Source organism: Siphateles boraxobius, unplaced genomic scaffold (genome assembly GCF_051911475.1).
Source record: "Siphateles boraxobius isolate OS27281-9 unplaced genomic scaffold, OSU_SipBor_1 33, whole genome shotgun sequence".
NCBI lineage: Eukaryota > Metazoa > Chordata > Actinopteri > Cypriniformes > Leuciscidae > Siphateles > Siphateles boraxobius.
This window is the reverse complement of record NW_027508953.1, coordinates 8,928,603-8,944,211: the sequence shown is the minus strand read 5'-3', so window position 1 is coordinate 8,944,211 and position 15,609 is coordinate 8,928,603. Positions and strand designations below refer to the sequence as shown.

The following is a 15,609-nucleotide window of genomic DNA, read 5'->3' as shown; positions in this document are numbered from 1 at the left end:
GTTTTATGACATGGACTCATAAGGCACATCGTAAAAAGGCTAAAATAATACATTTGATTACAAACCCATTGTGACGCAAAAAAAAAAAACATGCTTTTCTTGTTCTGCATTATCGTCTTCGCATAGTTTTAGCCATGGTCAGATTTAAAACATGATGCATATTTTCAGTTGCTCATGGAGCCCTAGTCATTTGAAATTCAACTTCTGCTTCCAAATCTGGTTTTATCTGTTTTATCTATTAAGGGAAAGGGGAAGAAGAAAAAAAGCTGGAACCTTGAGGTCTTTTCCAGAAGACCACCATCAAATCAGCGTCATTCCCAGTATACTAACCCACAAATATGATGGTGAGCCCTGCCAGCCAGACGGAATAGTGACTTGTAAGAAGAGGTGAGTAGACCTATGACATCAATGACTCCCCCTTTCTTGACCAATCAAGGCACAGACAGAGGAACGGTTTGGGTGCACATGGGGTTTGAATGTGGTTTTGGTTTATTTTAACAACTTTTAAACGCTGACACATCATTAGTGATGCACATGCATATTATGATTCATGCCATTGTTATGAGTGTGCAGCCTTTTTTAAACATCTCCGAGACAGACAATTCAACATCTGTGGCATTAGTTAAGGACTCATGTTACATTGTCCCTAATATCTTTGCCGTCTGTGGCGTGCCATGCGTTGATGCATATATTGCGTTATAGCACATTGCCGCCCATGTATCCTGTTTGGAAACATAATTTGTCATTTGTGTATTCTTGAAAACCTTATAGAGTAAACAGCAGTGCATCATGTTGACACACGAGCCAAGCTAACTGCATTATCAGTCATTGTATTATCATTATCATTAGCGTTAGTAGTTCTTGAAGTCATAAAGTCACTGCCAATCCTGGACATAGCAGTTAATAAGGTGTCTTTCGAATATAAATGAAAAATGTATATGGCTAAATTTTAAAGTCCCAGTGTTGTAGAGTGAGTAAACCGCCTGACCTGCCTTTGTGGGCGTCAAATCAATTATTCATCAGCTCTCTAGAATACTCCATTCCGATTGGTCAGCTACGCCATCCAGTGGTCTAATATTTACTGTCACCATAGCGTGATTCCCCAATCCAGAAGCGCAAACCCCACAAGCTGGCAATTCTAAAGTTTTTATTGCCCATGTTAATCCCCTTCCTAAACCCTAACCCTAACCTTAACCGCAGTATAGGGAATCCTGATAGAAAGAATTACTGTTTGATGTTATCTCTCTTCTATGATTCTTCTGAACTACGCCTATGAAGTCTGAACTTTGCTTGACAGGTGACTGTGAATTGACCAATGAAATCTGGCGGGTGGGGTTTGCAGCACGGGTTCTCGTATGCATCTGGAGGCATCTAAAGCTTTTGGCTGTGTCCGAAATCACTCCACACCTAATATAGTGCATTATTTGAAGGCTCAGCCTTTTGTAGTGGTTTGACACTACACATTTAACAGAATGGTACTTGCCATTTCTTTGTAATTATTTGTAAAATTTACTCCTACACCGCATTTTTAAAAGTGTGAAACTACGGTGCCCTGCACTTGACATGCAAAAAAAAAAAAAAGTAAATCGTGTGCACAATTTACTAATTTGCTCCCTCGTTTTGCTAAATCGTGCAGAAGATTTACAAATTTGTTCCATCAATCTATCAATCGTGCGCACGATATAGCAAATCAATCTAACGAAATCGTGCGCACGATTTATAAATTGAGGGAACAAATTAGTAGCCTAAACCGCGTGCACGATTTAGCCTGTTTTTCCTGCATGTCATGTGTGGGGCTCCGTATAAAACAATTCAAAGCTTAAATCAATATTTCATGTCCATGTCTTTACTTATTTGCTAAGTAGCTATAGGTTTTGTGTTTAGTCATTGCATACAGTTTAATAATGCTGATGTAAGTTTAGATTTAACATCAAAAAGTCTTTGTAGGGACTGTAAAATACACCAGGTTTTTGGCGTATACTGCAAAGCTGAGGTGAACAAAATATCCGGAACTGTCCGGCTGTTGCTTAAAAACCCTTGCCCTCAACAACGGGCAGACAGAGTGGAAAAACTACAGGCCAACTGACGTAGAACTAGGCGCACGTCAATCAGCACTGTTAGTGCTATTTATTACCTTCAGCCTGGAAGCTGTGTTTACTGCGGCACGAAGCTTGCTTTCACATAGCTGGGGAGGACAGGGAGGCCCTGCCCACATCCCCTCAAGCCCACTTAGGGCCCCTAACCAGTGGGTGAGAGCTTTCCATGAGGTCAAACAAATACATTTGACCCACAGAACAGCAGGAGAGAGAGGACTGTAAGAGAGGGTAATGGCACAATTACCATGTTCCCATGATGAAAGAAACAGCTAGTGTTTCATAAATGCACTAATTCCTGATGCAATTATATATCATCCTGTGCGTGTGGGGTGAAGGCTATTTGGCTCCCTTTTGTTACTCGACCTGGATGAATTCTTGGTGGGGGCAAACACTATGCAGCTACTTCAAAACATGCCCATGTCATTAGAGAGCTTGCAATGCTCAGGCACGTAAAAAGAAGCTATATTTTGCCTAATGAGAAGACCATACTGTATTTGCAGATTCTTTGTGCAGATATTAAAAATACAGACTTATCTTTCTTGAACATATATTAAAATTACACAACGTTTAGGGTTAGGGTTAATTGCATGTGAATTTTTCACGCATGGCTGTTAAAAAAAGCAAATAGTATGAGAACCCTTTACAGTTGATGCAAACATTTGCCAACATTTCTTGGCTTCAAAAAAGTCCTGGATGATTTTCGATGACGCTGCGAATCGCGCCCCACTGGAAAATTGTCAAAACCGAAATCATAGTTGCCCGAGCTGCCAACAGTATCTTGTGATTTTCAGATCCCATTTCCCTGCACTGTGATGTCCTAAAAAAAAACAACTGGAGCTGCAAGTCTGTTTATTCAATCACTATCAACGCACTGTTGTTGCTACGCGATGATCCGTCTATTGATGGGACAAAATAAATAATTAATATGATAATGGTTTTGTTGATAATGGGCACACACTCGCTCTTTTTACTTTGCATTTTAGCTATAGATCTTAGTTAGGGTAATGCCATATTTTATTTTTGACATAAATGAAAACGAGGCTGTGAGAGATAGAATTACAATGGATTTCAATGGATTTTTGTTTAACAACATACCAATTGTTAAGCTGACGAAACGTCTTTCAGAAAAAAACTTTCCGTAGACAAACTCCATGAAACAGTTTCAAAAGTTGTGAAAATTACGTGAACTAGGACCTTGGTACAGTGTAAAGACTGCAAGTCTATCCCTCACAGCCTGGTTTTCATCTGTGTTGAATTCAATATGGCGTCTAACCTGAAAAAGATTTGTATGTGAATCGTTAGTTTGAATCAGTTCTTCTAAATTAACCTCTGCACGAAACTGGTCTAAAAAAAGATTTTTACACAAATCCGACTTAACGAATTAACGAATCAGACTGAATCTGTAAAAGATAGGCTCTGGAGTTTTAAAAAAATTATTGCGTGCGGAGCTTACATGTACAACTTTCAAGGATTCTGGTTTATATGTGGTTAGCACCATAACTCGTTGAACTAAAAGCTGTCTCTTTTGTTGTAATTACCCGAGAACCAATAAAAAAACTAATGAGGTGAAAAGTAGGTTTACTAAGAAATGCTGACAATAACAAAAACTTAAATATGACTTTATAATAAAACAATTGGGTTTAATAAATAAGTATTTTACTAGCCCAAAACATTTCAGCCAATAGATTTTAGTAGCTAGTATTTATTGTAAATACATATGACTTTTTGATTCTAAATGAGCTAAATCATGGCTGCAAATGTGAAATGTTTTTAAAATAACCTGCTATAACTCAACAAAATCATGCTAAACAGTAATATTTACCTTCATATTACTCTACTGGAATGTTTTAGAGAATGTAATATCAAATGCCACGATGTTAGGGCTATTAAACACCCGCTGAATCGTTTGTAAACCGGTTCTTTAAAACAAACTGTTCGAAAGAACCGATTCTCTGAAATGAGTTGAACTTCGCTTCACTGGCAGTTGCGCATGCGCACACGGCCGGCTCTTTTGCCTTGGGTTTCAACGGCTCCACATCTGGAAATGTTGCGAGGAGAGAATCCCTCTCTTCATCTGCCGTTGAGTTTGAGACGTGGTGCCTGCGTCACTCCATGGAGGGGCGGGGCTTCTCGGAGGTGTTTCCCGGCTTTATATAGATACAGAGACCTTTCCATCGCAAAGCAGTGCGTCACCAGAACCCCTGGAAACTAACATGCAAGTCCAGAATAGAAAATATAACGAGTTAGAGAAACTGAATTAAAATAAGATTAATAAAAAAAAAGCGTTGTTATTGCATGCGCTTTCAAAGTGCTGTCTATCAAATAATTTAAGCTTTCAAATAGGCTAACTTAGTTTTTTCGTGACTGGAATACACCTTTATTGCGGTAGAAGTGAACATTTTTATCACAGATATCTGGAGTCATCATTATACTGGGACATAACACGCTGATCGGACACCGTTGTGCGTTTTGAGAAAGTGCGTTGAACTTGGTCTGAGTTCACTACACTTCGCAAGCATGAAATCGGCAGAGGAAGGTAACGTATAAGAAGATTAAATGCACAAACTTACACTGTCGTATTTCACTCGAACGTGTATCTTTATCATTGTTAGGTCTATAAAGTTATCCTAATATTATCGAACCGTCATAATAATGGATGCACGTTTGCTTATGAGTTTACCTGTAGTGATAAAAAAAAAATCTACGACTGCTATCGTGCACTCACCATCTGTTACTAAGGCAGACTGGGAAGTGTTGTAACAGTTGGTTTCAATGTCTCTAACGCTATGTGTTATTATGCCAACTTTGACATAACGTTCCCATATTTGTCTGCTACAAATCAAAGTAATTTAGAAATCTACAGTATGTTCCTAATCTGTGTAAATGAATGCAAATACAAAGACTGCTTGTTGTAAACAACCTCACTAAAGAGGTGAGTTGTAACAGTAGGTTTGCTAGGTAACACTGATAGAAAGTATACACATTTGTTCTAGTTATAACTATAGCATATCTTATCACTACCCCAAAATTATATTTAGAGCAAATAAAATACAAAAAACAAGTATAGGATAACAATTCTAAACCTATATTGTCTAATTTCTGTGCAATATTTGTGTGTCCATTAGGACTTTGGAAAGTTGTTACAACCCTCCCTATGTATGATTTGATGATGTATTTCATCCCATTAGTTAATTTCTGAATGGTTATTGGTGGTTATAGCTCAACCTGTGATCAGTTTGGTGAATTTGAAGTTATTTCTTATTCAGTCAATGGACTGAATTAGTTTTCCCTAGTTTAAAAAACTGCAGAAGGGAGTGGTGGGCCGGACGAAGATGAATAAGCAGGGACGTTATTTAGATTGTGGGTTTTTGCATCCCTCTCTTTGCAGCAAATGTGCATTTCGCAAGATAACTTAGATTATAGTTCATAATGACAGCTCTACTAAAACAAAACCAGCTATGATATTTTTGGCTGAAAAATAATAGTAACTTATACCTGCTTTAAGATGGTTTCCTGGTCCTAACTGGTTTAAGATGGTCTCGAAGGTTGTTTAGCTGGTCTATAATCTGGTCTCTGAACCTGACCTGAATAGTGCCTAAAACCACTTTAAATCCAGCCAACAGACCATCATAACAAGGCTGGGAGACTAGAAAACCTGCTTAAGCTGATTTAAGGCGTTTTATTTCAGCAGGGTTACTAATGTACTTTTAGTAATCAGTAATTTAGTACTTTTATTTATTTTTTAAGCTATCAGAATCACATGGTGTATACTTCAGGCTTGCTTACAGAAATCTAATATGTAGCCTAGTTGTTAACTTGATTCAAAAACGATACATACATTAGGGATACATTAGCATGCTATCAGTATCCAGGGTGCTTTGTTGCGCTGTGGTCACATTTTCAAGTATCCGTGTTTTTAATCGTCCTCTAAAGTAGCGAGAAATCATTGCAAATTTTATTGCAAGCAGAGCCAGTAGTGACTGTGCGCCAGTTTGGGCTAACTTACATTACATATGTTTCCACCAGGTTGGACTGACTCAGTTGCTCACTCAACTCAACAGCATTTTTTTCCTTTTTGCTCTTATACAAATAAAAATAAATACATTCACAAAAATTCTGTTATCAATAAAATCTGTCTTAATGGGATAGTAGATGGATAGACTTAAAAACTTGAATAGGCCAGATGACGTATTACTACTGCTTTATGATTTTTTTTCTAGTCAGGACATCTTCTGTTAGTCATGTTGCACTTCAAATGTTGTGTTGTTGAGCGCAGCGTTGTCTCTAATCTCAATATATACATTGCATTGAAGCAAATGTTTGCTCCTGTTTTTCGACAAAGATTGCTTATGAGTATTGGTTTTCCATCTGGTTTTGTCCTCAGGAAGATATTTTTAACACTTTGTTATTTTTGGCCTGGTATTTGTGTATCACTCACCTTGCTTCCTCTGCAGAGGTTGTGGCTTTTAACCACTAACGTTTTTTTGACTCACAGCTATTACTAATAAAGAGTAGAGTGTCTTTTTATAATGCCACCATTTTATACGAATCAAATGGCAGTTCATAAAAAATAAAAAGCTCTTTATTAGAGGTGGATGATTGTAAAAGCAGCAGTCTCCTTAAAATATTCACACAGCAGCTTTATGCACATTCTTCAAGAAATGTTCTGCACCTGTGCTCTTTTATCTCTGTAGCTTATTTTTTGTTGCAGTACCTCATGAAATTCTGATTGCACCTTACAGATGCCTACGGTTACAGCCAAAACACCAGCATTTCACTTCCTCTGAGCAACCCTTGCCCATCTTCCCAGTACCACAATCTCCAGACCAGCCCTTCATTGTCAATATCCATCAGTCAGCCATCCTCATTCTCCCCTCAAGAGGACATGAGCTCGGTGGGCTACTTCCAAACATCCGGCCCCCGGTCCAATGGAGCTCCCACTCTGGAGAGTCCACGCATTGAGATAACGGCTTACGGGCAGTTCCCCGAGGATGAAGTAGAGGAGAACAGCGTTCCCGTGGCCAAGCGAGTCAATTCCATAGTGACATTAACATTGCCAAGTATCGACGGTTATCGTGATCCCACCTGTCTCAGCCCGGCAAGCAGCGTGTCTTCTCGTAGCTGCCATTCAGATGCATCGTCATACGAATCGGGCTTCTCGTACAACTACGACAACTCGCCGCAGAACTCGCCCTGGCAGTCTCCATGCGTCTCCCCGAAAGGTTCCTCATCGCTGCAGTCCTGCACCCTCGGGGTGTCTCCGCGCCATTCACCATCCGGTTCTCCCCGTGCCAGTATCACAGACGACAGCTGGATTGGCACCAGAGGGTCTCGACCAAATTCTCCTTGTGGCAGCAAACGGAAGTACAGCTTTAATGGCGTCCACTCGCACAAGTACCACCCGTACTCGCCGAATCAATCCCCAGGGCCATCGCCACAAACTTCACCCCGTCTCAGTGTGACTGAGGACACCTGGCTCGCCAACACCAATCAGTACACCAACTCTGCCATTGTCGCCGCCATTAATGCCCTAACCACAGATGGATTAACAGATATTGGGGAGGGAATCCCTTTGAAGTCCCGCAAGACCAGTCTGGAGCACAGTGCCTCGATGAACCTGAAAGTAGAACCAGGTGGAGAGGAGACGGGATCCCTGGAGCTTTGCCAGGATGACTTCTCAGGACGCCTGCCCTTCAAAAAAGAGACCTACTGTAGTGGCTTCTTGGATGTACCCCAACACCCATACTGGTCCAAGCCGAAGCCTTACATCAGGTTGGTTGCATATGAAAATTTCTTTCAAATTCATGGCCAAGTAGTTTGCTCTTTTGTCTGTACTAACCAAAGTTCTCTCTCTCTTCGCCTCATTATTGGACTCTCTCACTCTTATTCTCGAAGTCCATCGTTGCCTGCTCTTGATTGGCAGTTGCCTTCCAGTTCAGGGCCGTATAGCCTACAGATTGATGTCCAGCCCAAGTCCCATCACCGTGCTCATTACGAGACCGAAGGCAGCAGAGGGGCCGTGAAAGCACTAGCGGGAGGGCATCCAGTGGTTCAGGTATAAGTTCATAATTTCTTAAAAGCAGTAGGGTCTCTCAAATGCATAGTTCACTCATGCATGTCATTATTTACTCACCCTCATGTTGTTCCAAACCTACACAACTTACATTCTTCTGTGGAATGTTTCAACTGGTTTTAGGATGATGCAGGAATTGATTAGTTAGATTAAAATCAAAGTCTTCTAGGTTGATTTCTGCATGAAAAAAACTGTTTTTTATATATGTTATATACAATAGATTTGAAAATAAAATAAAAATAGAATATGTTTTTAGGGTAAGATTTTTTTTACAAGTCTCTTCTTGCTCACCATGCTCACCATGGCTGCATATATTTATTTATCTATTTTAAATTGTGAAAAAATAACGGTTTTCTATTTTAATATATTTTAAAATGTAATTTATTCCTGTTATGGAAAAGATGAATTTTCAGCAATTGCTCCAGGCTTCAGTGCCACACAATTCTTTAGAAATCATTTTAATATGCTGATTTGATGCTCAAGAAATATTTGTTATTATTATCAATGTTGAAAACAGTAGTGCTGCTTAATATTTTTGTGGAAACTAATAATTTTTTCAGGATTCTTTGATTAATAGAATGTTCAAAAGAACAGCATTTATTTAAAATGTTAAGATTTCTGTTTCTGTTTATTTAATTAATACAATCGTATTAATCTTACTGTCCCCAAACTTTAGAATAGTAGTTTATATATATATACTGTATATGCACTTCAAAACTAAAGCTGCCATTCATTGTGGAAACTGTCAGAGAATGGTCTTATTTTTAACTATTTATTTATAGTCAACATCCTGCAACATCCTCTCCATGTGCTATGGTGGTATATTTTCACTCTCTCATTGTTTTTGTTTTTGTTCATGTAAGGGAACTTCCTTTTATTTGTTTTCTCTAAAGTCATAGTGACACACTGTGATTTAAACCCTTATATTCTTCATTCTGCTGCCAGTTCAGGAAGTGTGAGTTGAGGTCTTCTGATATTTCACAAGACTGCAGTGTCTTGGTGTCAGTCCGTTCTGCTAATCTGTGAGTCACACACCTCATGTGCTTTCGTAGCTGAATCATGGGTATTCACTGCTCCAGTTGGTTGCAGATGCTCCCTAATGGATAACAGAATTCCTAAAGACAGGAGTCGTGGTTTTATCTGAAAAACATCAGTGTGGTTGGACGTGACTCTTGGGGTATGCGAACCACAGTCTCCACGACCACTCTATTTACTAAAATCGCAGTTAAAGGTGAACTCAACATTTCAGAATACATCTGTGGCTGCTGTGTACTTAAATTCAAAATAACGAGGTGCGAATGATTGTGAACACGTGGCTCAGTGCGACTCACGTCTGAAAAAACAAGGTCCTCTCACCCTCGCGATTTTTCAGATCCATTGCCGTTTCCGGCCTAGTGCACAGACTGCCTTTTGTTTAGCTAAAGTTCCTCATACTGCACTGACATCATGTGCAACAGCATCTTGTGGAGGCATCAAGTCTTTGCTGCACACAGTTCTGGCAGGCAAGTGATGGGGAGTGTTCGACGGAGCCTCAAACAAGCTTGTCCCATTCTGTAAACCATCAGATTCGAGAGCGCTCTCAGCTGCACATGTTCTTCTTTTATCGTACAGCACCTCCCTTCATGCTCTGTCACCACCGTTGTCGTCCTCTGAGGATCTCAGTCAGTGTGCAAGTTCTTTTGTGACCTTATGGGGAGTTGTTTAAGTACTTTTGTCACATTTTCTTTAGACTGTAATCAAGAGTATTTCAATTGAAATTTCTTCTCATAAAAATCAAATTGACATGTGGCCAGTTTCTCTAAAATTATGTTTTATGTAAATCTTTAATGGTGAGTGGAAGTCATATATATATATATACTTTTAAGACCTGCAGTTTATTTTTAAGACTGGAGAGGTTCAAGTCTTAACCGGAGGGTCAGGCTTCCCAACCCCCAATAATTTCGGCCCTGATCTCAACAAATTAATCATATTTTCAGAATTTTGAGCACCTACTTGTATGTGTTCCCTACTGTGTGAGTCACTATATCCTCATATTTAGTCTTAGAGCTCCCCTCTTCCCTCCCTCTGTCTCTCCACTTGGGGTTTGGTGGTTTTTGATGGTCAGGATTTTTGTACCCAGACTGCTAGAGCCCCATCTCTCTTTTTCTGTCTCCCCCTGCTCGGGATCCTGGTGGTTTCTTTCAGATTTTTTGTATCCTGGATGCCGTTTGACCACATGTGCCGTCGGATTGACGGTAGACGTGAGTGTGTAGCCTCTGAAGTAAGCCTGCTGCACCACAGCTATGTGCTTCCACGTCTGCGCTCAAGTCTCTCGGGAAGTTAACTTCACTAAAAACAGCTCTGTCAACAAAAAATCACTGCTGTAACTGGAAGAAGTGACGAAATCCCTAAATATAGGTTGCTTTGTAAGGGCAGTGCTTCCAGATTTCTTGTTATATTCAGACTGTTTTTTATCTCGTAGGCCTACTGTGACTGTGATGATCTTTATGACTTTTTTGTTGAGTACTATTAGTAGATTTTCTATCTGGTCTATAATAAGTCTTTTTATGACTTATTTTATCATAGTAATGTGTCTCATTCACTAATAATTACGTACTCAAGTGTTTTTACTTAAGTGCGCAAAAAGACACAAGACATTTGATCTTGCCCTCAATATTACCCTTGATTATAAACTATTTTTAGATAGACCCTAACTACACGTGATTTGCTGCATTCATATTGCAATGCTTTTACATACAGTATTTACAGAGATGAGCCAAAACATTATGACCACCTGCCTAAAATGCTGTTGCGTGCGGCCAAGACTCGCCGAGACACGGACTCTACAAGACCCCTAAAGGTGTCCTGTGGTATCTGATGTTAGCAGCAGATCCTTCAAGTCCTGTAGATTGCGAGGTGGACCCCCCGTGGATTGAACTTTTTGGTCCAGCACATCCCAAAGATGCTCAATTGGTTTGAGATCTGGTGAATTTGGAGGACAAGGCAACACCTTGAACTATTCATCATGCTCCTCAAACCATTCCTGAACAATGTGTGCAGTGTGGCAGGGTGCATTATCGTATTAAAGAGGCTACTTCTACCAGGGAACACCATTGCCAAGGGGTGTACCTGGTCTGCAACAATGCTCAACTTTCACATGAATGGCTGGACCCAGGGTTCCCCAGCAGAACATTGCCCAGAGCATCAAACTCTCTCCACTGGCTTGTCGTTGTCCCACAGTGCATCCTGGTGCCATTACTTCCTCAGTTAAACGGTGCACATGTACATGGCCGTCCACGACATGTAAAAGAAAACGATGGACTGGGGTCATCATATGCGCCCTGATTGGTATGAGGCTACACAGCCCCATACACAGCGAGGCACTGTGTGTTGTGACATATTCGTCCCATAACCATTATTACAATTAGGGATGCACCGATACCGATACCAGTATCGGTATCGGGCCCGATACCAAGCTCATGTACTTGTACTCGTACTCGTAAAAATACCCCGATACCAAAGACCGATACCTCACGTATATCCTTAGCTTATATTTCTTAATTCTTATGAGCACTCTTCCTGCAGTTATAGTGTTGCTAGATTTAATAGTACACTCTAATATTTCACTTTACACTTTCGGCTGTGATTACATTGTTACTCAGTGTTATGTTAAACATTTGTTCTGTTATGTCCTTGGTTTTGCCCTTTGGAGGTTATTGGACACTGTGAAATTTGGGCTTTGAAAATTTGTAATAAGCACAATAAGAATGATTTATTTTTTTAAGTTTATTTAAGTTGTTGAAAATAAAGATGCTGATTTGTTCATTAGTCTCATTGTGTTGTTCTTAGAAAATTGCCACATAAAACGAGAAAACCCCCCAGTACAACAGGCATCGGTATCGGTATCGGCGAGTACCAGGAAAAAAATATCGGTACTCGTACTCGACCCTTAAAAAGTGGTATCGGTGCATCCCTAATTACAATTTTGTGTGACTTTTGCCACAGTAGACCTTCTGTTGGCTCGGAACAGATGGGATGGCATTCGTTGCCCTTGTGCATCAATGAGCCTTTGGTGCCCAACACCCTGTCACTGGTTTATAGTTTGTCCCTCCTCAGACCACTGTTGGTAAATTCTTACCACTGCTGCCATTTCAGAGATGGTCTGATCCAGTCGCCTTGCCATAACAGTTTGGGCCTTGTCAAAGTTGCACAGATCTTTATTCCTGCCCATGAGTACGCAAACTGATTGTCTGCTTACCATAATTGGGATTTATGAAAATGTATTTTTGTAATCATAAAATATATTCAATATTATATATTGGCTACATGTAATTCTGTTTGGTTAATGTAGTTAAATTAACATATCACACTTTAAAATACTTTAAAATTAATATAAGTAGTTATTATGTTACTTAGTTGTCCTGCACCTGAACCCAATCGGGGTGTTTGGATGTGCGCACAAAGTATGAATTCATACACTTACATGTTCATACACTGACATGTTCATACACTTACATGTATGAATCAGGATTTCAATGTTTTAATTTGCCAAATACAGGCATATGTACTGTTAGTGAATGAGTTCAATGAAAAGAACAGTTGGTCTTGCTCAATATCACATGAGACATAACCTTTTCCAGTAAGAATTTGCTCACTGGATGTGGCCAGTAACTCTTCATCGGAGCCCGTGTTGTAGATCTACTTTTTTTCCTCAAACTGTTTCCCGCAGATGTGCCACGGAGGTTGAGAGCTTGAGTGTGTGAGAACTGATCCACAGCACTTGGAGGTGTGGACATACGGCTCTGAACTCCGTGCCATGGGCGGATAGAGTTTTGGCATTCCTCTAGTGGGTGATAATGTAATGAAGTGAGGGGAGGGTTCTGGGAGTGGGATCTCTCTGGTCTCTGTCTTTTTGGCCTGTGCACTCCCTACTGCCTGAATAAACACAAATGCCAGGCTCAAACATATCTACTTAAATAAATATACAGACTGGCCCAGACTTTCACCACAGATGCTGACCACCCTCTTTGAGGATCTCCATACATCAGCTGCTTAGACCCAATGTGCTTGAGTTTTGAATATAAATCTTCAAATTTAAAATCTCATTTCATATTTACGGCAACGAATTATGCTTTTTTTTGTGGTTTTCCTTGTAATACTTTTTTCAGCTTCTAAAATCAGTCTCTCTTAGTATACAATATATTTGCCAAACCATATACTCTGCCATTCAAAAGTTTTGGTTCTGTAAGATTTTTAAATATTTTTCAAAGAAATCTCTTATGCATACTATGGCTGCTATTATTTGATCAAAAATACAGTACAAACAGTAAAACTGTGAAATAATATTATTGTGTAATATTATTACAATTTCAACTGATTGTTTCTATTTTAATACATTTTAAATTAGTCTTCAGTGTCACACCATCCTTCAGATATCATTCTAATATTCTGATTTGGTGCTGAAGAAACATTTCATATTATTATCAATGTTAAAATGTTATAATCAATGTCGTGCTGTTTAATATTTTTGTGGAAACCTTTTTTCATGATTCTTCGATGAATTAAGATTAGAATAAAAGTGTTGATCTGAAACAGAAACCTTTTGTAACTTTATAAATGTCTTTACTGTCACTTTTGATCAATTTAATGAACTCTTGTTGAATAAAAGTATTAATTGCTTAAAAATCGTACAAATCCAGTTTTTGGTCTAATGAGATTTTAATGGCGTGGCTACCTGCCACAATGCCAAAGAAATACAAATAAAGTGACAAAATGTAGCATCACATGTTAATTAGAGCATGGAAGTGATAAATGTCCTAACCAGACAAAAAAAAAATTTGTACAGAAGGTTATTTAGTCAATTATTTATTGTCTATTTATGCAGGTTCATAGCCACGCCCACTTTGAAATCTCATTTGTCTAAAATCCCACTTTACATCAAACATAAAATATCTTCCTATTGACTCTAACTGTGTTTTGTCATACACCAGTTTGTTCACACTGAACTTTTAGCTAGAAATGGGTTACACCAATAAATTAATATTTGTATCTTTCAGCTTCACGGCTACATGGAGAGTGAGCCTTTGACCCTACAGCTGTTCATTGGGACGGCAGACGACCGCCTTCTCCGGCCTCACGCCTTCTACCAGGTCCACCGTATAACCGGGAAGACCGTGTCCACACCAAGCCACGAGGTCATGCAGTCCAACACCAAAGTTCTTGAGATTCCTCTCCTGCCCGAGAGCAACATGAGGGCCATGTGAGTATATATATCTCAGAAAGATGCTAAGAAAAAGAAAAAAAACACCGAAAAGCCCGGTGAGGGAAATGTTTGTACCACATAATTCTGTATATCCACATGCATCCTGTGCATATTTCCTGCAATAAACAACACTGAAAAACTCCTTCGTTTTACTGCCAATCCCCCTGTTGGGAAGGCAGTTGCTATGCAGAAGTGTGTTTTTGTGCGCGCACGCTTTCGAAGTCCCAGCACTGTGGGTTTCCCTTGTATGAGCTCCAGGGCTTGTGTTACAGGAGGCCTCTGGTCGCGTGGTGCCTGTAATGGCGCGCTGAGGTCTGTTCTGCAAGCCAGGCGGTAGCGGTCTTACTAGCTCAGCAGTTTCTCTTCACTCTATAATGGATGTAACACTTAACTTATACAAAAAACACACACACACAAACACACACACACACACACACACACACACACACACACCCCTCTGGATCCCGTTTCAGAGCTTTCTGAGTAGCATTCCCTCTTTGCCACGTTTCTGTAGTAAAGCCAAAAAATGGTTATGCTCCTGTTTCAATGCAGTTTAAACAATTTTAAACTCTTTAGTATTTGATTTCATATATTTCTATGATTGGAGAGAAAATTATATTTTGGAGTTCGGTTTGGACGCATAGTGCTGGAAACTCAACACAGGCTTCATACTTTTTAAAGCAGTTTTTTTGAAAAAAGGAATGACGAATGTTATTCTACAAAAAATCAGGACGACGACTAGAACACAGTGTGCTCGTCCTCACCACGTAAACATGGGAGTGTGAATATCTGATGTTCTTATGTACTGTGTTGACAGATCACTCATACTCGGTGATTGTTTCTCCAGTTTTTCAGACTTTTAGTTTTTGCCAAAAAGTAAGCTTTAAGATTATTTCACACAGATGAATCTTAAATAAAGGGCTCTACATGTTTCTTCAATGAGATTCAAAACTTTAAAAGGCTTTAAAGCAAGTATTTACACACGTTGGCTTTCTTTTCTATTTGGAGTATTTGTCCGTTTAATGGAGAAAGTAAACTTTTCATGGATTTTTAACAACATCTCTGCCATGTCAGGAGCAGAAATTGGAAGGGACGAGAGAGAGAGAGAGAGAGAGGGGGGGCATGTATTTATGCAGTGCAGAATAAGAGCCAGGCAGAATTTTGGCAGAAGTGGTAATAAAAAAAATTCAGGCAATAAA

General features: G+C 39.5%; 1 protein-coding gene across 2 annotated transcripts in view; it reads left to right on the top strand.

Moving 5' to 3' along the window:
• The first annotated feature begins 243 nt into the window (after window positions 1–243).
• nfatc1 (nuclear factor of activated T cells 1) overlaps window positions 244–15,609 on the top strand; it is a 46,580-nt gene continuing 31,214 nt past the window's right edge. Inside the window, exons 1-4 of one of the 2 annotated variants that reach the window (XM_077195403.1) lie at window positions 244–387; window positions 6,839–7,868; window positions 7,992–8,151; window positions 14,205–14,407. In XM_077195403.1, coding sequence (XP_077051518.1) covers window positions 6,982–7,868; window positions 7,992–8,151; window positions 14,205–14,407 — 1,250 coding nt within the window. In that variant the 5' untranslated portion in view covers window positions 244–387; window positions 6,839–6,981. Of the gene's footprint in view, window positions 388–4,260; window positions 4,633–6,838; window positions 7,869–7,991; window positions 8,152–14,204; window positions 14,408–15,609 lie in introns of those variants that run through there. The other variant, XM_077195402.1, reaches the window with a different exon arrangement.